The sequence below is a fragment of the Sus scrofa genome, chromosome 3 (genome assembly GCF_000003025.6).
Source record: "Sus scrofa isolate TJ Tabasco breed Duroc chromosome 3, Sscrofa11.1, whole genome shotgun sequence".
NCBI classification, from domain to species: domain Eukaryota; kingdom Metazoa; phylum Chordata; class Mammalia; order Artiodactyla; family Suidae; genus Sus; species Sus scrofa.
In genome coordinates this window covers 69,291,555-69,316,238 of record NC_010445.4, presented here as the reverse complement: position 1 = coordinate 69,316,238, position 24,684 = coordinate 69,291,555, and the positions used below count along the sequence as shown (strand labels likewise).

Here is a 24,684-nt window from a genome sequence, read left to right as displayed (position 1 = left end):
GTTGAGGTGGTAATATTTCTTATACGTTTTTGCTGTGAAGTAACAGTATACCCCCAAAAAGAATATAATAAATATCACATAGAGCACCTTTAATGTATGAGTTACCTATTGTCACAGTGATACCATACAAGAACCTTAAAAATCTCAGTGCTTTATAACATTTGTTTTTCTCATTCTTGGGCTTGTGAGTCAATTGGAGTTTGGCACCAGGATGCGAAAATGGTATAATTCTGTTCCACATGCCTAGTTCTGAAATTCAGGCTCCCCTGGGCTGTGTTATTCTCATGTTGGTGGCAGAAGCACAAGAGGGTAACTCCAGCTATGAAAGTGTATTTTACATCTCTTCTGACATCAAATGGATCAGTCTATGTAGAGCCCACAGTTTATGGTTTTACCTTTGCATACAAGTACCTGAGAGAAAGGACTCCTTTAAAAGATAAATATTATTTGGTTTATCTATAAAGTATTATTTTAAATACTGTGGATTCAAAAGTAAAATTTTGAATTTTTTCCAAAAAATTTTAAAAGTATATAGAATAGTATGTTAAATATATGACCACATACCTACTACTCTAAATTAACAAATTAAGAATAATGTTATATGTTTAGTTTTAGTTCCATTTTCAAGTTTTTTGAAGAAATAAATTTTATAATTGAACATTCTTTACCCTTCTCTAGTCCTTCCCCAGAAGCAACCATTATTTGCTGCACAATCACTTCTTCTCCCTTACATAAGCAGATTTCTGCATCCAAATACAAAGGTGTTGAGAATTTCAAAAAGCTGCTTATCTATCTCAGAATTCTTCATCTCCACATGATAGCCATTCTTGCTCTGGGTCCATTGTAATTCTGCCTAATTGTTGTTGTCCATTTTCTGCAAACTTTGAACTAACTGGTAAATTTAATCATCAAGGTTTATTTACAGCAATGGAGGAAGAAAACTATTATTGGTATTCTACCAATAATGACTACAGCAGTATTCAAATAGAAGTGGAGGCTATAGCCTATTTTTCCTATTGTTTAAATTCTTCTCTACAATTTTTTGTTCGCCTTGATTGAATTCAGCCAGGTTCTCATTGGCTGAGTTTTTGCTTGATGGAGTGGCACAAGTATTCTTAAGTGGTCTGAGACTTTACTAGCCCTGCACATGTAGGTTTATGGTAATTTTAAAAATTTATTTTTGTATTAAATTAATTTTTTTGTTAGGGTATAGTTGATTTACAGTGTTGAGTCAATTTCTGCTATATAGCATAGTGACCCAGTCATACCTATAGATACATTCTTTTTTCTCATGTTATCTTCCATTATGGTCTATCTTAAGAGACTGGATATAGTTCTCTGTGCTATACAATAGGACCTCATTGCTTATCCAGTCTAAATGTAATAGGTTCTCGGAGTTCCCATCGTGGCTCAGTCGTTAATGAATCCAAGTAGGAACCATGGGGTTGTAGGTTCGATCCCTGGCCTTGCTCAGTGGGTTAAGGATCCGGTGTTGCCGTGAGCTGTGGTGTAGGTTGCAGACGTGGCTCGGATCCCGTGTTGCTGTGGCTTTGGTGTAGGCCAGCGTCTACAGCTCCGATTAGATCCCTAGCCTGGGAACCTCCATATGCCGCAGAAGCAGCCCTAGAAAAGGCAAAAAAGACAAATAAATAAATAATAGGTTCTTTATTTCTATGACCAGGCGTGGTTAGGTGTTCATGTAGGTGTTAACCATACTCCTATTGACTTTTTTTTTTTTAAGACAATCTTATTTCTCCTTGATAGTTAGGTCACTTGTAGTTTAGTCAGCCCTGTGCCATCCTATTCAATGTATTGCTTCAGTGACATAAAGAGTGTAAAATGACTAGAGGGCTCCTGACTCTTAGTGGAAGCGTCCCTCTCTTATTTCTTAGACTTTCCATGTGGAGTTCCCATTGGGGCTGAGCAGGTTAAGAACCCAACTAGACTAGTATCCATGAGGATACAGGTTCGATCCCTGGCGTTGTTCAGTGAGTTAAAGGATGCAGCATTGCCATGAGCTGTGGTGTAGGTCACAGACACGGCTCGGATCCAGTGTTGCTATGGCTGAGGCATAGACCCACAGCTGCAGCTCCAATTTGACCCCTAGCCTGGGAACTTCCATATGCCATAGGTATGGCACTAAAAAGCAAAAAAAAAAAAGTAAGATCTTCCATCTAACAAAGCTAAGAGTGACAAAGATAGAAAGCAAAAGATTTTAAAAAGGCTTGTCTACCTTTCTTGCTGAATACATGCATTCTGTCTATGGGATAGGCAGGTACCCTATTTGCTTCTTAGCACATACCATATTCTGTAAGTTGGTTCCAGTGGCTGCTTCATCTGTCATGATCTTTAGTCCCTAAGAAGTGTAACGTTTTAATGGGATACCTGAAAGTTGCACACATTATTTTCACACTTGACCCATGGGCGTATATATACTTAGTTGAACAAGGCTACAAGGGATATTGGAAAATATAATGTACAGTGGGCAGTGTGTGTCCAGCTAAATATCAAGATGCAGTTACCAAAAGAGAAAAGTTTCTACCATATTCATGAACAAGGATATAGAAAAATATTTCATCCTTTATGATAATCAAATTATTACATTGGCACAGACATTGTAGGAAGCATTTAAGCAGTCAGTGTTTAAAAAAAAAAAAAACTTTATAAATGACATAAATTTTCACTCTGAAGTCAGAAAATTTACATGAGTTGGGGCTGCAGGAGAGAATGGACATGCCATAAACAGGAAGTCTTTATTTACAAAATTCTTAATTATTGAAAACTGAATTCAGCCTAAGTTTTTAACTTTAGGAGAAGTGTTAAATATACTTATAGTATAATCATAAAAATGTGAAGATAGGAACTAAAATGAGTATTTTATTATCAATATGATGTACAAATGCTGAACTTCAAGTTATACACACTATATGCAACTAGGTAAAAAAAAAAACACAGGAAAGACACGTAGGAAATACATTTGAAATGTTAATAATAACTGTCTTTGAGTGGTAGGACTTTGTCTTTTTTTTTACTTCTGTGTATTTTCTTAATATTGAGAATTTGTACTTTTATAATGGACAACTCATTTTGAAAATCTGTCATATAGAAGAGAATTATTAGACTTATTTTCTGTGACTTTGGAGGAAAAACCTGCAAAGATCAGTAGTAGGAATTAACAATGACCAGGTTGAATATAAGATAAAGCATTTCTTAGAGCCATTCTGTGTATGCTAAAAACTCATCTTCTCAATGAAAACTGCCCCTGCCACTCTAGTTCAACTGTATCCTGCTGCTATTTCCCCAATACTCGTATCTTCCTCAGCATTTTCTAGTTTTTTTAATATCATTTATAATTTATTAAAATACTAGTTAACTTATTTAGTGTGCTAATTACTTACTGTTTATCTGTCTCCGTCTTAGAGAATGCTAGTTCCTCTTAAAGGCAGAGATACTTTTCTGTTTGGTTCACTGATTTACCCCAGTAATCTTGAACACTGCTTGACACATTAAAAAGTACTTAATATTTGTTCAAGGAATTAATGTTTTTTATTAATTATTCTGATTTTTTTATCTCCTTAGTCCAGCCTTTACTGTTGCCATATAAACCTTCTGGTAGTACGAAGATGTATTATGTTCCACAATTAAGTCAAATTCCTTCATCTCTGGATTCCAAATCAGATACCACCATTGAGAGCTCACACTCAGGTATTATGTAGAAATTATTCAAAAATTTTTTTGAAATTTTATTTGTGAATTGGCTGATTAATTCTGGTATGACATATAAAAGCTTAATGCTGTCTAATCTTTAAGTGAAATAGAGCATTTCATGACTCAGTTTCTGGTTCAGGTTGGTGAGTTACTTGATTGGTTATCAAATTGGTGAGTTACTATGTATACTCAAACATTTCATAAATGTTTGGGAGTTCCCGTTGTGGCACAATGGAAATGAACCAGTATCCATGAGGATGCTGGTATGATCCTTGGCCTTGCTCAGTGGGTTAAGGATCTGGTGTTGCCATGAGCTGTGATGTAGGTTGCAGCCGAGGCTCAGATCCTGCATTGCTGTGGCTGTGGCCTAGGCCAGCAGCTACAGCTCTGATTCAACCCCTAGCCTGGGAACTTCCATATGCCCTGAGTGTAGCCCTAAAAATAAAAATAAAAAAATTGAAGTGTATGAACAATTGTTTGTTTGGGTTAGTGGATGCCATCTAGGACAAACCTTTCCAAATTTTTTCTGTTCACAGTGCCCTTAGTGTTTGGGTGAATTTTTTTTTTCCTTATCTTCGCATGGAGATAAATTATCAGGAGCATATAAATACGTGAAGTATTGTTTCAAATGCTAATAAGTTATTAGGATATAAAAATACTGTTTTGATCTAATAATAAACAAAAATATTAGGTGTGTCTTTTTGGTTTTGGCTTTTGAAATAAAACATCTTACTTGTTCATAAATACCCACAGTTACTTACTATGAGCTATGCGCAGTTATTAAGGCCCTGTACAACTTCTTTCTGAGATGAAATGAAATGAGATGAAACCACCCTCATTTACTGCTCTTACTACAGAAACTGACAAAAATCCAACTCTGCAAAGGTACAGCAGCATTGAAAGGAATGTAGCAGTATCTAATGTTGAAATTTTAAACTACTTTTAGCTAGTAACTTTTGTAGTGTACTCCAGATATTAAAAATCACTGTTTCCCTAGATTTTTTTTTTTTTTTTTTGCTATTTCTTGGGCCGCTCCCGCGGCATATGGAGGTTCCCAGGCTAGGGGTCCAATCGGAGCTGTAGCCACAGGCCTACGCCAGAGCCACAGCAATGTGGGATCCGAGCCGCGTCTGCAGTCTACACCACAGCTCACGGCAACGCCGGATCGTCAACCCACTAAGCAAGGGCAGGGACCGAACCCACAACCTCATGGTTCCTAGTCGGATTCGTTAACCACTGCACCACGACGGGAACTCCCCTGGAATTTTTAAATATCCCCCTGTGAGATCACAAGAGAACTACAGATTTAGAAAATGAATAGCATCCCATGTAGGAACTCAATAAATAATTTCCTGTGTAAAATTTTAAAATAAGGATGCCGAGATGGTATGAAATGGGGTTTTGATTGTTGGGTAACATATTGATTGGGCCACAGGAGATGTCTTGCTTTAGTTTAGATATAAATTATTCATGATTTGTCAGTAGATATCTTTGTATATGTAGAAATTGCACAGGGAGCTCCCATCGTGGTTCGGTGGAAAATAATCCTACTAGTATCCATGAGGATGCTGGTATGATCCTTGGCCTTGCTCAGTGGGTTAAGGATCTGATGTTGCCATGAGCTGTGGTGTAGGTTGCAGACGCCGCTCAGATCTGGAGTTTGTGTGGCTGTGGTATAGGCCAGCGGCTACAGCTCTGATTCTACCCCTAGCCTGGGAACTTCCATAAGCCGAAGGTGCAGCCCTACAAAGAAAAAAAAGAAAAAAAGAAATTGCCCAGAAAGTAATTGTCCCTGGCCTTAGGCAGATTCTGTTAATTTTAAAGAGGACCAAACTAGTATCTAATAGTAACTGAGGTAAAGCCCCTGATATAACTGCTCCTGATTTTCCACTATGATGCCACTGAAAAAAAGAACCATAAAAATGCTTTCATGATTATTAAGACTATAACCAGAAACTGGAAGAAATTTTCATTACCTGCATGGTCTATGATTTAAAAAAAAAAATACATCCCTGACCCTTCCCTTTGGAGATAGTGACTTTGAGAAAAATTCTTCCTTAATGGGAGAAGATAACTCAGGGATGGTGCATTGTATCCTGAGATACAGTGACCCTGTAATTAAAGTACTGAATGCGTCAATTAGGCAGAAGAGATGTGTTAGCTATATATAGTTAAGGTAGTCATTTTTCACATTCTCCATCTATTCTGAGGGTTAGGGAGTTGATAATAGAAAATAAATCCTTTCTTAGATCAGTAAAACTACTCGAGGTGAAAGCCTAGGAATTGTCCTAATAGCTATTGTCTATTAATATGTTGTGCTTCTATCGATATGCGGAAGATCCAACTGGAGTTTAGGGCCAAGGGCAAGTCATAAACCATTGCAAATATTTGACCCAAATAGATTTCTCCTCAATTGAGAATGCATAAATAATTGAACTCATAAAATCCTTGTACAAATAAAAACAATAAAAAAGGCTAAGTAACCTCACAAAAAAAGAGATTGTTAGAAATTTACTCATTATGCCCAGCGACATTATTAAGTAGTAACTGGACCAATATGAGGTGTAGACATTATTTTTATATCCATTTATAGACATTTAAATAATTTATATACTAATCCTTACTGTCAATAGGAGCAAAAAGCCATGAGCTGAAAACTGACTTGGATTTTTAAAAGAGGGTGAGGAGTTATAGCAGAAAAAAATGTGGGAGCAAAGACCTCCAAGAATTTGCCCTGTAATAAAAGCAACAGAATTTTGGCAGAACCTTACAGAAAACTTTTCCAAAACTCTGGAAATTAATCAAAAACTTGTAGCCTTTGTCGTAAGCATTTTAAGAAAAATGGCTGAACCTTAATAAGAATAGTACAACTTTGGAGACCATGGAGACTCAGCGGTAACAAACCTGGTTAGTATCCATAAGGACTCGGGTTCAATTCCTGGCCTCGCTCAGTGGGTTAAGGATCTGGCATTGGCATGAGTTGTGGCATGGGTTGCAGACATGGCTCAGATCCCGTGTTACTGTGGCTGTGATGTATGTAGGCTGGTGGCTACAGCTCTGATTTGACCCCTAGCCTGAGAACTTCCGTATACTGTGGGTGTGGCCCTAAAAAGACCAAAAACCAAAAACAAAACAAAAAAAAACACTCTTTAACCTTTTAGCTTGGGATTCCATGCCTTGTTGAATTTTGCTCCAAACAATTACTTTTTTATTATTTCCTAGCAGTCTCATTGATGTAGTCTATAATTCAGTCTGACCAGAAAAGTGTGATTTTCTTGTGTATTCTTCGTTTTCCTCCTCCTTTGTCTTCACCAGTGCTGTTACCTGTACCTAAAATGTCTTCGTTTCTTCCTTCCTCTTCATACTTCAAAAAGCCTATTCATTTTCCAAGGTATAATCTATTTTCTCCTCCTCTGAAAATATTCCTGAAGTGGAAATTGTTTCTCTTCTAAACTGATATTCTACTTTGTATGTCTTCTTTATGTCATTTGCTTCTCCATCTATTGTCACAATATTGTACATTTCTGTTAGCTTCAGTTTGACTGACATCTCCTTGTAATTCCCTCTAACACTCCCATGGTAGTACCTTTTTTATACAAGTGGTTTAAGAGATAAATTTTTTGTCTTTCTTCAACTTCCTATTTATGCTTGTGTTAATTATACTACTTTCCCATTTTTTCTGTAGGATCCAATGATGCCATTGCTCCCGACTTCCCAGCTCAGGTGCTAGGCACAAGGGATGATGACCTGACAGACGCTGTGAACATTAAACACAAAGAGGGGATCTACAGCAAGAGGGCAGTAACTAAGGCATCCTTGTTTGTTGGGAAGAAACCCTTTCAGAAAGATAATGCAGGTGACTGGATTGGCTTTGGGTATTTTGTGGCTTTTTTTTCTGTTCATCCTAGGTGAGAGTATTATCCAGTCTTATTTTCTGCTTGTTATGCAGACTTTTCTCCGATTTTGTTGTGTATATGCAAGAAGGAAACTGTAAAATCTTTTTAAATGCTACATATATTTGTGAGTTTTTTTAGAGCTGCACCCGAGAGGCATGTGGACATTCCCAGGCTAGGGGTCAAATTGGAGCTCCAGCTGCTGACCTACGCCACAGCCACAGCCAAGCAGGATCCGAGCCACATCTGCAGCCTATGCTACAGCTTACGGCAACACCAGATCCTTAACCCACTGAGTGAAGCCAGGGATTGAACCTGAAATCTCATGGTTCCTAGTCAGATTTGTTTCCACTGCGCCACTACGGGAACTCCTAAATGCTTCAGATTTTTGAAAGCAATAAAATTTACTTTCTCTATAGGAGATACTTTGCAACTTTTGAAATGTAATAATATCTAATTAAGTATGTTCTAAAGACTAAAATCCATAGAAAATCTTGATTAAAACACCTCATAAATTTATTTGTCAGATACTACAAACTAGCATCTCCTTAGGTTGGATTCTGCAAGAAAGTGTATGGCTCACATGGTGTTTTAAATTTGTTTTAAATTTTGCTGCAAACATTTAAAAATAAGATTTGGGGCTTCCCTTGAAAAATCAGGCTATCTAGTTGCACTCAGAGTGTATGTTCCTCCGTGGCGGTTATTAGCCGCCCCTGAGGCTTGGCTGTCCTCTGCAGAAAGGACATGCATTCTCCTTTTTCCTTCAGTTCCTACAACTCTCAGACCCAGTCTGCTTCATTCATTGACCTTGGCTCTCTAGTCAGCATGGGTATTTGAATTTTCATCCTTATCTCCAGATATAGGCCCTGCTTTTTTATAAAAGCTTCTAATCTTTAGGATCTGCATGATTTTTTCTTCTCTGTCCCTGACATTGTGCTTTTTTAGTTGATAACACAGTCGTATTTATTTATTAAATGAAAATTCCAGGAGCCATTGAAATTCTACCTGTGTATTTGCCTGTGTTGCTTTGTTGCATTTACAGCTTTTTACTCCTGTGCACAGCTATTAGCCAAATAGTAGCTGATCCTGGGGCAGTATTCAAACATAGACTGGCTCTGTGTTCAAGTGTTGAGATAGTGTTAATGAATTCATGTGATGGTGTTAATGCTTTTATAAGGAAACCGAGTGAAAGATTGCTTGCTAAAGTGCACATTTATTCTTCTAGATAACTTTTTGTTGCACCAAAAAACATTTTGAGGAGTTCCCGTCGTGGCGCAGTGGTTAACGAATCCGACTAGGAACCATGAGGTTGCGGGTTCGGTCCCTGCCCTTGCTCAGTGGGTTAACGATCCGGCGTTGCCGTGAGCTGTGGTGTAGGTTGCAGACACGGCTCGGATCCCACGTTGCTGTGGCTCTGGCGTAGGCCGGTGGCTACAGCTCCGATTCAACCCCTAGGCTGGGAACCTCCATATGCCGCGGGAGCGGCCCAAGAAATAGCAACAATAACAACAACAACAACAAAAAGACAAAAAAGACAAAAAAAAAAAAAAAAAAAAAAAACATTTTGAAATCTGAAATAAGATAAAAGAACCACATCTGCTAGTTAACATTGAAGCTGCCAAGTATATAAAAAGGCAAAAAAATTTGCAAAATTTAGTTCATAAGTGAAAACTCTCATATACTACCTATATGCTAGAAGCAGTTTGGGACACAGATGTAACTGTATGATCCCACTGTCAGACACTTGAAAAGGAGGTAGATATGGAAAACTTGGCAGGGAACAAAGTGGTAGACTAAAGGGACTCCATCAGAAGTCTGTACAGTGAACTTACCAACTATAGCTCACCTCTTGGATGCATTTGGTAAGGATGATGTGTTTGGAATGAAATTGGTATTTGTTACATAAGGACTCTTATAACCTCCCACTTACTATGGGAGTCTACTGTTACTGTTATTGTTGGTCTGCTTCCAACCTTTGCATCCTAAGGAAAAGTCCTCCTCTTGGCTTAATCCTGTGCAGTTATTTCATCATGGGAGAAGCCCAGCCTCAGAAGCTCTCACCTCAAAGACTTTAAGAAAGATGGGGGGAGGATGCCTGCCTGGAAAAATTGATACATGACTTTTATATAATAGCTAAGTGAGCCCATTAAATATATCTCAGGAGTTCCTGCTCTGACACAGCAGGTTAAGGATCTGGCTTTGTCTCTGCAGCAGCAGCACAGGTTCAATTCCCAGCCCAGCGCAGGTTAAGGATCCAGCATTGCTGCAGCTGTGGCATAGGTTGCAGCTGTGGCTCTCATTTAATCCCAGGCTCAGGAACTTCCATATGGTGCGGGTGTGGCCAAAAAAAAAAAAGTCTTGGTAGGAGCATTGGAATATCAAAGTGAGGAAATCTGTTAGAAAGTAGAACATAAAAAGAAGGGAAAAGAAAAAAGACAAGAAAATTCAAAATTGGCCCAAAAAGGTCAACCAACATCAAAAAACAGGTGTTCCATAGAGAAGTAGGGAGGATAGAAAAGAAGGAATCAAAATATAGGACTAATTCTCGGAACTGCAGAATATGAATTTCCATATTAATAAGAACTGTCATGTACACAAATCCACACCAAGGCACATGACCTTGAAATTTTGAAACACTGGCAAGAAAAGAGATTCTGAAAGCTTCCAGAAAGAAAACAGGTCCCTACAAAGAAATGGAAATTAGACTGACATTCTGTGGCATTTCACAAAATTTATTTCCCTAAATTAAAATGAAGTAGATTTAATTTTTTAAAAAAGGAAAACTTAGGCTGGAGGAAATAGGCCAACATGAGCCAGAGGAAAGGAATTGTCATTGCAATAGTGGAACAGAAGATGTAGAAGAAGTTCAGATTGAGAACTGTAAGAAAAAAGTCATGTTTATAGAATACCTTATGTAGTCGCTTGCATTTAGATTTTCGGAGTTCCCGTCATGGCGCAGAGGAAACGAATCCTACTAGGCACCATGAGGTTGTGTGTTCAATCCCTGGCCTTGCTTGGTGGGTTGAGGATCTGTGAGCTGTGGTGTAGACTGCAGATGTGGCTTGGATCCTGTGTTGCCATGCCTGTGGTATAGGCCAGCAGCTGCAGCTCCGATTAGACCCCTAGCCTGGAAACCTCCATATGCTGCTGTTGCAGCCCTAAAAAAAATAAAAATAAAAAAAAAAAATAAAAGAGATTTTCAATTTTATTTTACATTTGTTAGTAAACAATGAAGTAGGTGTTGGTATATAGAAACTTAGCAAATGCAAAAACAGGCAATTACTAACTCCTCAGGAAAAGCAAAACTTTGTAAAAGAAAATAAATGGACTCTACTAGCTGGCTTAACTGTGAATAATAGAAACATACCAGTCTATAAGACTGAATGTTGATTTAATCACCACGACTACTATTTGCATAATAATATATAAACAACTGAACATTGATATAGGGCTAAAACTTTTCAGAAGGTAGAATGAGGGAATATGGGTGTGATAGGAACAGTTTGTCAAAGGTACGACCATATTGGTCATAGAAAGAAATTAAAAGATAACTTCTGGGATTCAAAAAGATATTTCAGTATAAAGCATGTTATTTTTGGAAATAAGGATAATGACACTAGAAGAAATGGCTAAAGCAATTGGTGGTATTTGGAAACTGATTTCTGTTATAAGCTTAATGAAACTATTTGACTTTTTCTTTTTTTTTTTTTTTGCCATTTCTAGGGTTGCTCCTGCAGCATGTGGAGGTTCCTAGGCTAGGTGTCGAATCAGAGCTGCAGCCGCCAGCCTATACCAGAGCCACAGCAACGCGGGATCCGAGCCACATCTGTGACCTATACCACAGCTCATGACAATGCCGGATCCTTAACCCACTGAGCAAGGCCAGGGATCAAACCCACAACCTCATGGTTTCTAGTCGAATTCGTTAACCACTGAGCCACAACGGAAACTCCTATTTTACTTTCAATACACCTGTGTATGTGTGCATATATATATATATATGACTAGATTACATTTTATTTTGCCTTATGTCCCAAAACATAAAAGAAATGGGAAAAGATATATTTGGAAAACACTAACCAAAGAAAAGCTAATGAGCAATGTTAATGTTGACGAAACAAAATTCCAGGCCAAAAAATACTAATACAGATAAGAGTTTACCTCAGAGTAGCAAAAGGATCAAGTACACCAACAAGATAAAATTTGAGCTTATTTTTACGTATTCAAACTTGTGTGCAAGAAAAGTTACAGGAAGATATCAGGAAAAACACTCAACCGTACATACCTATCAGAAACTGAGCAGGAGTTCCCGTCGTGGCGCAGTGGTTAACGAATCCGACTAGGAACCATGAGGTTGTGGGTTCGGTCCCTGCCCTTGCTCAGTGGGTTAATGATCCGGCGTTGCCGTGAGCTGTGGTGTAGGTTGCAGACACGGCTCGGATCCTGCGTTGCTGTGGCTCTGGCATAGACTGGCAGCTATAGCTCCGATTAGACCTCTAGCCTGGGAACCTCCATATGCCGCGAGAGAGGCCCAAGAAATGGCAAAAAGACAAAAAATAAATAAATAAATAAATAAAAAGAAAGAAACTGAGCAATCAGGAAAGAAAATGAAACAATGAGATTTAAAAGTTTGACTTAACTATAGAGAACTGTGTTTCGTTTCTTTTTTTTTCCTTTTTAGGGCCCCACCCATATCATATGGAAGTTCCTGGGCCAAGAATTGAATCCTAGCCACAGCTGCAACAACACCAGATCTTTTAACCCACTGCACTGGGTCAGGGATTGAGCCCACACCTTCACAGCAACCCAAGCTGCTGCAGTCAGATTCTTAACCCATTGAGCCACAATGGGCAATTCCATAGAACTCTGCATTTTCAGTTTTTTTAATTTTTATTTTATTTTTTTTCTTTTTAGGGCCATACCCGTGGCATATGGAGGTTCCCAGGCTACGAGTCAAATTGGAGCCACAGCTGCTGGCCTTTGCCACAGCCACAGCAATGCCAGATCCAAACCATGGCTGCAGCCTACACCGCAGCTCATGACAATGTCAGATCCTTAACCCACTGGCGAGGCCAGGGATCAAACCCACAACCTCATGGTTCCTAGTTGCATTCAATTTCGCTGCACCACGAAGGGAATTCCAACTCTGCATTTTTTAAAGAACACCTGGAACACATAGAAAAGTTGATGAAAGCATTAATGCAGTCAGAACAGCTTCTCTTACTATAGTGTGGTTAAATTACAGCTCAACAGTAAAAATGTGGCATAACAGAATGAAACAAAAATCCAGGTATTGTGAATTGAGTAGTGTTCCTCGCAAAATTCATGTCCACTGGGAACTTGAGAATGTGACCTTATTTGGAAATAGGGGGTCTTTGTAGGTATAATTAGACCTTCAGATTAAATCAGACTGGATTTTGGGTGGGCCTTAAATCCAGCAATTGGTATACTTATAAAAAGGAGGGGAGATCATGAAGAAAGAAGCAGAGATTGGAGTTATGCTGCCCAAAGCCAGGGAACATCAGAGGTCATTGAAAATGGAAGAAAGGAGTTCCCGTCGTGGCGCAGTGGTTAACGAATCCGACTAGGAACCATAAGGTTGCGGGTTCAGTCCCTGCCCTTGCTCAGTGGGTTAACGATCCGGCGTTGCCCTGAGCTGTGGTGTAGGTTGCAGACACGGCTCGGATCCTGCGTTGCTGTGGCTCTGGCGTAGGCCGGGGGCTACAGCTCCGATTCGACCCCTGATCTGGGAACCTCCATATGCTATGGGGCGGCCCAAGAAATAGCAAAAAGACAAAAAGAAAAAAAAAAAAAAAAAAGAAAAGAAAATGGAAGAGAGAAGGAAAGGATTTTCAAGCGAGAGACCTTGAGAGACCAAGTCCCTGCTGACACCTTGATTTCAGACTTCTAGACCAGAAGAATTGACTTATTTTGGCTTAAGCCACTATTGGAAGTAATTTATTGTGGCAGCCCTATGAAACTAATATACTTAATATGTAAATATTATATATGTACTCATATAATTTATTTGAAAATTTTAAAATGTAGTTGTAAGTAACTCAGAAGTTAAAAAGAGGAAGTCATACTGGAAATTAAAATATATTTAAAATTAAATAATAACAAAATTCTGATATCAGAATGTATAGAAGATAGCAAAAGTGTTATTTAGGGGCAGAGTTACACCCTTAAATATAAATCATAAAAAATAGAAAAGATCTGATTAAAATGCCAGCAAGTTTTTTCCTAGAATTTAGCAAGCTTATTCTAAAATTGATATGGATATATGGAATGCCAAGAATAGCCAAGGCAAACTTGAAAAAGAACAACAATTTGAGAAGATTTATACTACCAAGTATCAAAATATATTATAAAGCTGCAGTAATTAAGGCAATATGATATTGGCGCAAAGATAAACAGACTGACTGTAGGAGAAAATACTCCAGAAGCAGATACATTTATGTGTGCGTGCGTGCGTGCGTGTGTGTGTGTGTGTGTGTGTGTGTGTGCATACAGACAACCTGATTTTTATTGTAAAAGTTCCACTGCAGTATGGTGCGGGGAAAGGTAATCTTTTCAGTAAAATGATGTTATATAAACTGGATATGGGGGGGACATTAACTCCCTGGTTCACACTATACACCAAAATTGATTACATGTACTTTATAGATTTAAATATGAAAAGCATAAATAGGTAAATAGATTAATCTTATGCAAGAAAATAAAGAGGAATATGTCTTTATAATCTTGGAATGGGAAAATATTTATTACATTGTATTCCCCCTAAAAATAATAGCCATAATAGAAAATATTGATGAATATGTCACATTAAATTAAAGTATTAATGAAATACAAAATAAGAATAAAAAGACAAGCCACAGAGTGGGAAAGATACAGTGCAATGCTTATATCACAAAGAACATATATCCTGAATATAAAAAAGAACTCATACAAATCAATATGGAAAAGATAGTCAATCCAGTTTGTAAAAAGGGCAAAAGACTTGAATAGGAACTTTATAAAAAGAATATCCAGGAGTTCCCGTCGTGGCGCAGTGGTTAACAAATCCGACTAGGAACCGTGAGGTTGCGGGTTCGGTCCCTGCCCTTGCTCAGTGGGTTAACGGTCCGGCGTTGCCGTGAGCTGTGGTGTAGGTTGCAGACGCGGCTCGGATCCCACATTGCTGTGGCTCTGGCGTAGGCCGGTGGCTACAGCTCCGATTCAACCCCTAGCCTGGGAACCTCCATATGCCACGGAAGCGGCCCAAGAGATAGCAACAACAACAACAAAAGACCAAAAAAAAAGAATATCCAGTGGCCAATGAACATATGCAAAGTATTCAACTTAATTCATCAACAAAAAATTGCAAATTAAGGGAGTTCCTGTTGTGGCTCAGCTGTAACAAACCCAACTAGTATCCATGAGGATGCGGGTTTGATCCCAGGCCCCACTTAGTAGGTTAAGGATCCAGCACTGCCTTGAGCTGTGGTGTAGTTCACAGATTTGGCTTGCATGCAGTGTTGCTGTGGCTGTGGTGTAGGCTGGCAGCTGCCGCTCTGATTTGACCCCTTGCCTGGCCACTTCCGTAGTTTTTGCTAACTAAATAGCCAAAAAAAAAAAAAAAAAAAAGTGAAAATTAAAAACAAAATAAAATCTCTTCATTCCCATTAGAATGGCTGAAATGAAAAAGTTAATATCTTACTGATGAGAATATAGTTCTTATTTACTGCTGGTGAGAATGTAAATTAGTAACCTTGGAAAGCGGTTTGCCTACTAAGTTACACAAAAGCATAACCTAGCAATCATTCCTAACTGTATATGGTACAGAAAAAGATGTGCCAAAAGACACACATGAATATTCTTCATAGCAATTTTTGTAACAGCTTCAAACTGGAAATTAACAGATGCCCATTATTTTTCCAGTAGTATGGATGAATTTTGGCATATTAACATTATTGTATACTAACTAGAAGAAGACTGAGTAAAGCACAAATATATGTTTTAACACTTAATGAATCTAAGAAATATGATGTGAGAGAAGAAAGCAAGACATAAGGGATATGTGCTATATTATTCCATTTATATAAAATTTAGAAATGTAAGTACTTTGTTGCATTTAGAATGCTGTGTTATGCTCAGCCTATGGGAGATTGGAAGAAAGAATGAGGGGAGCATGTAGGCTTCTAACCAGATTTTTTTTTTTTAATCTTGAGTGTATGTCCATTTTTTAACAATTCACTGAGTTCTGTGTTTGTACATTTTTTTGGTATGTGTCTTCTGATGCATAATACAAAAGTTTTTTTTAAGATATCTTTTCAAAAAATAAGTAAATAATGAACCTAACAAAGGACGTGCAAGACTCATGTAGAGAAAACGATGAAGCTTTATTGAAATATATTAAGAGGAGTTCCTGTCATGGATCAGAGGTTAACGAATACGACTAGGAACCATGAGGTTGTGGGTTTGATCCCTGGCCTCGCTCAGTGGGTTGAGGATCCGGTGTTTTCATAAGCTGTAACATAGGTTGCAGATGCAGCTTGGATCCTGCTTGGCTGTGGCGTAGGTCGGCAGCTGCAGCTCCGATTTGACCCTTAGCCTGGGAACCTCAATGTGCCTTGGATGTGGCCCTAGAAAAGACAAAAAAAAAAAAAAAAAGAAAGAAAGAAATATATTAAGAAATACCTAAATAAATTCAGTGCATTGCTACTCAAAATTTCAGTAGAATTTTTCATAGAACTTAACAGGCTGATTCCTTTTTTTTTTTAATATCAAAATGTATAAAGAATAAGGTAAAGGCGTTCCCTAGTGGTTAAGGATCTGGTTTCATAACTGCTGTGGCGCGGGTTCAATCCCTGGCCAGGGAACTTGCCACACCAGGCATCAAGACTTATTTTATTTATATGTATATACATATGTATATATTTATGTGTTTATATGTATATTGAAGACCATTTGCAAAGGAATAAACAGAAAATGGAACTATATGTTGATGCAGAAACACACCCTATGAATGTGGAAACAATATGTGACAGACATGGCATAACAATTCATAGAGAAATGGAGTTCCTGTTGTGGCTCAGCAGAAACAAACCTGAGTAGTAACTATGAGGACGAGGGTTCGACCCCTGGCCTCGCTCAGTGGGTTGGGGATCCAGCCTTGCTGTGAAGTGTGGTGTGGGTCACAGACATGGCTCGGATCTGGCTTTGCTGTGGCTGTGGTGTAGGCCAGTGGCTATAGCTCCAATTCACCCCCTAGCCTGGGAACCTCCATGTGCCGTGGGTGTGGCCCTCAAAAGACCTAAATGAATAAATAAGTAAATAAATAAAATTCATGGAGAAAGGATGAACTATGCAATAGAGTTTGGGCCACTGATTATATATGTAAGAGACAATAAAATCAGGTAGACTCTTACTACACCCTAAACAAAAATATAGTCAAGTGAGATTAAATGTAAACAGGAAAACTTTAAGCTTTTAAAATTTAGATGACTATCCTTTGATGAAATACTGATTTCTTAAACAAAGAAACACAGACCATGAAGGAAAAAGGAAATCAATGTTATTATTAAAATGAAAAATTTTGTAGACCAAAGACATCATAAAACAATTCAAAGAAGACATAGACTGAGAAAAGATATCTGCAATTCATACAACCTATAAAGAAATTTTACCTGAATGTTCATCGTAATGCTTTTTAATATGAAAAATTAGAAATAGCCTAAAGTTTATCAAGAAGTGATTTGATACAGTAATTCATTGAGAATGATTTCTTCAGAGTCACTGTGAGTAAATCCCCCAGTCACAATACTGAGTGTAAAAGGCACATTGGGAGTTCCCATCGTGGCGCAGTGGTTAACGAATCCGACTAGGAACCATGAGGTTGCGGGTTCGGTCCCTGCCCTTGCTCAGTGGGTTAACGATCTGGCGTTGCCGTGAGCTGTGGTGTAGGTTGCAGACGCGGCTCGGATCCCTAGTTGCTGTGGCTCTGGTGTAGGCCGGTGGCTACAGCTCCGATTCAACCCCTAGCCTGGGAACCTCCATATGCTGCGGGAGCGGCCCAAGAAATAGCAACAACAACAACAACAACAACAAAAGACAAAAAGACAAAAGACCAAAAAAAATAAATAAATAAATAAAAGGCACATTGCTTAAAGGTACACAGGGTATTATACCCTTTATATAAAGTTTAAAGACATGCAAAACAATACAGTACATTGCTGAGTAAAACCTGTAAAATATAAAAAATTTCAGAAACACCTTTGAGATTGGCAAACGCTAAATTCAGCTTCAGGTTTCTATTGAAAAGAGAATGGTATTAGTTGAGGCTTTATACAGGGAATCATCATATCATTATGTCTGTATATTTTTTATTTCTTAAGCTCTATGAGAGATACATTGATGTTCATTATGTTGTTTTTAGTTATTTTTATTGCCTTTCTGATTGCTTTGTTGAAAAATACTCATTCTTAGAGATAGAAAATAAATCTTGTCAATCCATTGTAAAAATGATATAACCATTATTAACTGTTTGACAGCTGTATTCTAATTGTTGTATTGGTGATTTTTAATTTATTTACCAACATTATTATTTTGTGCTTGAGTTTTTCTTATACAATAAAAAGGAAAAGAGCTGATTTTTAAAGATCAATAAGGTAGATAAGTCTCTAGGAGGTATAACCAGAAAAACAGAAAGCAAATAGAAAATATGAGACAAAGGGATGTAACTTCAGGAGATTTTTTTTTTTTATATAGAGTTTTGTTTGTTTGTTTGTTTGTTTTGTCTTTTTGCCTTTTCTAGGGCCGCTCCCGTAGCATATGGAAGTTTCCAGGCTAGGGGTTGAATGGGAGCTGTAGCCACCGGCCTACGCCACAGCCACAGCAGCAGGATCCGAGCCGCATCTGTGACCCACACCACAGCACACGGCAATGCCAGATTCCTTAACCCATTGAGCAAGGCCAGGGATGGACCCTCATGGTTCCTAGTTGGATTCGTTAACACTGAGCCACGACGGGAACTCCTGTTTTGTTTTTTTACTGTTGCATCAAATCATCAAAGAGCAGGTTTTATTTAAAGGAATTGTGTGCAGAGAAATATGGAAAACTTTCCAAACACCCCAAAAAAGTCACAGCCTTTATATGGTAGAGTTTAGGTTTTTGTTTTTGTTTTTGTTCGCGGGGTGTAGATTACTTACCTGTTGTGTTAATTATCTTTTCCTTCTTAATGGGATAAAATGATGTCATTGTTCCAGATGCTCAAGTTCAAGTTTTCATCACTGGGAATGAGGACCCCTCAGGAGAAAACCAGAAAAAGGAGAGCTCCAGTAAAAGGGCAGTGCCCGAGGCTGCCCAGTCTGAAGAAAAGGAACCCTTGCTGAAAGATACTGCAGGTAGTAGAACTGAATTATCAGTGTATTATTTTCATCTGGCCTTCTAAAATAAGTGTAAATAGAAAAGTATGTCTATTCTTGTTCTCTTCACCCCTCCTCCATCTTTCTCATATGTGAAATAGGATATTGGTATACACTGGCAGGTAAAATTAACATTTTTAAAAGCTCTTTGAGGTGTCTTTGGAGAACTTTGTGAATGTTTTACAGAAATTAATCTCATTGCCAGACATTCACATAATATACTTTTTAAAAAACTCTACTGATAAAAATACTTGGTGTGATGAGATGTTAACTCTAGAATAACATTGTTATGCATAGGCCTTTGTTCTTTAGGAATTTAGCTTGTTTACTTCTTAAATGCCTACCCAGTTAATTTACTTAAGTAGGATTGTGCTGATTAAAAATGCCTATTAAAATGTGAAGTTGGGATTAGTTGTGGCTCTGAGAGATGAAAACAAAAGCAAAATAATGCTGGCTTAAAGAAGGCAGAAAAATGTATCAGGGAACAAACCTCTTTCTTTCTTGTTGCTCCAATATTTTACCCTCTCTTCTCATGCTATAGCCAGCAGAAAGGAAGAAAGGAAAAGAAAAAAAAAAGCATAGTCATTCCTTTATTTTTTATTTTTATTTATTCTTATTTAGGGCTGTACCTGTGGCATATGAAAGGTTCTAGGCTAGGGGTCGAATTAAAGCTACAGCCACCAGCCTACGCCGCAGCCACAGCAATGTGGGATCCAAGCTGCTTCCGTGACCTACGCCACAGCTCAGGGCAACGCAGGATCATTAACCCACTGAACGAGGCCAGGGATCAAACCCGCATCCTCTTGGGTACTAGTTGGGTTTGTAACTCGCTGAGCCATGAAGGGAGCTGCAGTCATTCCTTTAAATACTTCTCAAAAGTTAAGTGTACCATTCCGCTCCCATCCAGGCCAGGCTTATTCACATGGTAACACCAACCTATATTGGCAGGGAGTCTGAAAAATATAATCTGTATTCTGGTGAACATATGCCCAGCTAAAGTCAGATTCTGTTTTGAGGAAGAGTAAAATAGATTTCAAAGGACAGCTGGTAGTCTCTGCCACAATTATAAATAGAAACATATTTTGGAATATAACTTAACACTGCTCTATTTTTGTGTATTGCTTCTTTTTCCAATTATATTGTATTCTGAGCAATATTTCAAAAATTTACCCCCTTTCTTTGAGTTGCTAAATGAATGCTTCAGAAAAAGTTTCCATCATGTTAATCTCATCAACAAGTTTTCATTGCCCTTAAGAATAAAAACTAAACTTTTTTAGCCTAGTCCTTCAGAAAAATAGAATTGGCTCCCAAATGACTTGTCAAATGCTAATTTTCACCTCTTTTCCTTACAAATTCTATAATCAAATAAACCACATCCTTGCTCTGTTTCTTAGATGTTCAGTTGCCTTCCTAATTCCAGTTTTTTCCCAAAATGCCTTTCTCTTTCTATCTCAGTGTGTATCCAGTTTAACTGTCTTCTCACACCCCAAATCAATTGTTACTTTACTCCAGAGTTCTTCCATGATTCTCCTAGCTGGAAGTGGTTTCTCCTCCTTTGAGTACTTATACTTTTTTTTCTTTTTTGCTGCCCCCAGGCATATGGAGTTACTTGGCCAGGATCAGATCCTAAGCCACAGCTACAGCAACACTGGATCATTAACCCAGTGTGCTGGGCCGTGGATTGAACCTGCATTCCAGCACTCCCAAGATGCTGCTGATCCCATTGAAACAATGGGAACTCTTTTTAATCTTTCGTTCACTTATGGTGTAATTCTTTTACTTTGTATGACATAGATTTCTGTACTTTTTTAAAAAAACTCCAGGTTACATCAGCAGTTCCTAAGTACATTTCTGATTGATCTTTTTATTTTTTCTTCAAAACCAGGAACAATACTTTCACTAGTAAATGCTGGAGAGGTATTTTATTTTATTTTATTTTGGCCACACACACACATGTGGAAGTTCCCAGGGTAGGGATTGAACCCAAGCCACAACAGTGACAACATGACAACATTGGATCCTTTTTTTTTTTTGTCTTTTTGCCATTTCTTGGGCTGCTCCCTCGGCATATGGAGTTTCCCAGGCTAGGGGTCTAATCGGAGCTACAGCTGCTGGCCTCTGCCACAGCCACAGCAACACGGGATCTGAGCTGAGTCTGTGACCTACACCATAGCTCACAGCAACACCGGATCCTTAACCCACTGAGCGAGGCCAGGGATCAAATCCGCAACCTCATGGTTCCTAGTTGAATTCATTTCTGCTGTGCCATGATGGCAACTCCAACATTGGATCCTTAACCACTAGGCCACCAAAGAACTCCTTGAGAGGTATTTTAAAATAATTTTTGCCAACTTACTATCTGAATATTGTGTTAATTTCACTGTTAGATTCCAGTACTGCTGCTGCTTCAGGGTACTCAACTCAACCGCAAGACTCAAAGATTGATAACATACCAGCTACTAAAGCCATTAAACAGAAAGAAGAGATGCACAGTAAGAAGACAGTTCCTAAGGAAGCCTGGCCAGAAGAGAAGAAATCCTTGCAAATAGATATTGCAGGTAATGGGATTGGGGGGTGGGGATGGGGGGAGTGTAAAAGAGTGTGTGCTCATGCACCTGTGTCTCTGGGTTTCCACGTAATGCTAATGAGAATATAGCCTTATAATTTAAACAGAATTCCGTTTTTAAATTTTTAAGAATTTTTTGTTTTCTTATGCAGATCATTTCAGTGCAGCTTTGTGTATGTGGATGTAATATTGCTTTGTAAAATATTTACTCCTCCTAGGAAATGATATTGGCAACTTATAAGTAGGATTACAGATAAGTACCTAAGCCTGATAGTATTAGAAATGAAATATCATGTCTCAGTACTGAAGCAGGGGAAAGTTTAAAAACTCAAGGCATTCCAAAAGACTGACAAAAACAGAAAAAGCCTCAGTACCAGCTTTTTTAAAATTATAGTAGACCCAAGATCAAATCTATCTGTGTTTACCTATGGCCCTCTTTTTCTAATAACATAAAGGAAAAGCATCTAAGACACAAGCCCTGACACTCTGGCAGTCAAACTCTGTCTACCTCTTGGAAGAAAATAGAGCAGTATCCAGATAAGAAAAGAAAGACATTCAAAAGCTGGTCCATATTGTATTTTTTTTTATTACTCAAATGAATTTATCACATCTGTAGTTGTATAATGATCATAACAATCTGATTTCACAGGATTTCCATCCCACAGCCCAAGCACATCCCCCCACCCCCCAAACTGTCTCCTCCGGAGACCATAAGTTTTTTAATGTCTATGAGTCTGCATCTGTTCTGCAAAGAAGTTCTGTCTGTCCTTTTTTCAGATTCCACATGTCAGTGAAACATTTGATGTTGGTGTCTCATTGTATGGCTGATTTCACTTAGCAAGATAGTTTCTAGGTCCATCCATGTTGCTAAAAATGCTGGTATTTCGTTCTTTTTGACCATATTGTATTTTGAAAAGAGTCCTGGTGCAGTTGCTCACATTAAGAATATATTAGATGTATGATTTTCCACAAGAGTGTCAAGACTATGTAGTGGGCAAAGAATAGTCTCATCAGCAAATGGTGCTGGAGGAGTTCCCTTGATGGTGAGCAGAAATGAATCTGACCAGGAACCATGAGGTTGTGGGTTCAATCCTTGGCCTCACTCAGTGGGTTAAGGATCTGGCTTTGCCATGAGCTGTGGTGTAGGTTACAGACACGGCTCAGATCTGGCGTTGCTGTGGCTCTGGCGTAGGCCAGTGGCAACAGCTACAATTAGACCCCTAGCCTGGGAACCTCCATATGCAGCAGGCGAGGACCTAAAAAGACAAAAGACAAAAATTTTTTTTAAATAAAAGTGGTGCTGCAAAACTGGATGTCTGCTTGTAAAAGAATTAGGACTAGAGTTCCCGTCATGGTGCAGTGGTTAACGAATCCAACTAGGAACCATGAGGTTGCGGGTTTGATCCCTGGCCTTGCTCAGTGGGTTAAGGATCCTGCGTTGCCGTGAGTTGTGGTGTAGGTTGCAGACACAGCTCGGATCCCAAGTTGCTGTGGCTCTGGTGTAGGCCAGTGGCTACAGCTCTGATTCGCCCCCTAGCCTGGGAACCTCCATATGCCATGGGAAGCTGCCCTAGAAAAGGCAAAAAGACCAAAAAAAAAAAAAAAAAAAAAAGAATTAGAACCATTACCATATACAAAGTTAACTCAGAATGAATCAAAGATCCAAACAGAAGAGCTAAAATTATAAAACTCTTAGAAGAAAACATAGGAAAAAAACTTAATGACATTGAATTTGGCAGTGCTTTCTTGGACATGACACCAAAAGTACAGGCAACAAAAACAAAAATAAATAAATTATACTACATCAGAATTTAAAACTGCATCGAAGGGAATCCCCATTGTGACTCAGCAGAAATGAATCTGACTAGCACCCATAAGGAGGCAGGCTCAATCCCTAGCCTCATTCAGTGGGTTAAGGATCTGGAATGGCTGTGAGCTCTGGTATAGGTCACAGACACACCTCGGATCTCATGCTGGTTGGCTATGGCTGTGGTGTAGGGCGGTGGCTACAGCTCAGATTCACCCCTTAGCCTGGGAACCTCCGTAGCTGTGGGGGCAGCCCTAAAAAGACCAAAAAACAAAAGAAAAAAACTGTCAACAGACACAGCCCACACAGTGAAAACAGACGGTGAAATGGAGAAAATATTTGTAAATCATGATAATTGATTAATATCATGGATTATATCTGGAACTTAACAAAACTCAAAAAAGAAACCCAATGTAAAAATGGGTAAAGGACTTAAATAGATAGCTTTCTAAGAAGTAGGTATGAGAAGTTCCCGTCGTGGCGCAGTGGTTAACGAATCCGACTAGGAACCATGAGGTTGCGGGTTCGGTCCCTGCCCTTGCTCAGTGGGTTAACGATCCGGCGTTGCCGTGAGCTGTGGTGTAGGTTGCAGACGCTCGGATCCCACGTTGCTGTGGCTCTGACGTAGGCCGGTGGCTACAGCTCCGATTCAACCCCTAGCCTGGGAACCTCCATATGCCGCGGGAGCGGCCCAAGAAATAGCAAAAAAAAAAAAAAAAAAGACCGAAAAAAAAAAATATATAAAAAAGAAGTAGGTATGAATGGCCAACATGCTTACGAAAAGATGCTTAATATCACTAATCATCAGAGAAATGCAAATCAAAACCACAAGATACCACTTCATACCTATTAGGGTGGATAATAAATAACAATTCTCTGCAAGGATGCAGGAAATTGGAACCTTGTGCACTATTGGTGGGAAAATAAAATGTTTTGGGCATTATGGAAGGTGGTATGGAAATTCATAAAAAAATTAAAAATAAAATGACCATATGATTTAGCAATCCCACTTCTAGGTATATATCCAAAAGAATTCAAAGCAGGATTTCAGAGATATCTGTACAGCCATGTTCATTGTAGCATTACTCACAATAATCAAGACATGGAAACAACCCAAATGTCCATCATCGACAGGTGACTAGATAAAGAAAATGTGGTATATATCTACACATTAAAAATGTGATTGATAGATAAATAGGTAGATGCAGTATATATCTACACATTTAAAATGTGGTATAGGTAGATAGGTAGATATAGATAGATGTAATACGTTATAAGTATACACAGCCTTGAAAAAGAAGAAAA

At 38.6% G+C, this 24,684-nt stretch overlaps 1 protein-coding gene across 6 annotated transcripts in view; it reads left to right on the top strand.

The window, feature by feature from the left end:
- The window catches only part of ALMS1 (ALMS1, centrosome and basal body associated protein), a 163,302-nt gene that overhangs the window by 100,805 nt on the left and 37,813 nt on the right, over positions 1 to 24,684 (top strand). For all 6 annotated transcript variants that reach the window (XR_002342571.1, XM_013996028.2, XM_021087373.1 and 3 more), the window contains 4 exons: positions 3,580 to 3,705; positions 7,394 to 7,564; positions 18,848 to 18,985; positions 21,394 to 21,564. Coding sequence is in view for 5 of the 6 variants with exons in the window: in XM_013996028.2 (XP_013851482.1) it covers positions 3,580 to 3,705; positions 7,394 to 7,564; positions 18,848 to 18,985; positions 21,394 to 21,564 (606 nt within the window). In the remaining variant the exon portion in view is untranslated. The remainder of the gene's footprint in view (positions 1 to 3,579; positions 3,706 to 7,393; positions 7,565 to 18,847; positions 18,986 to 21,393; positions 21,565 to 24,684) is intronic.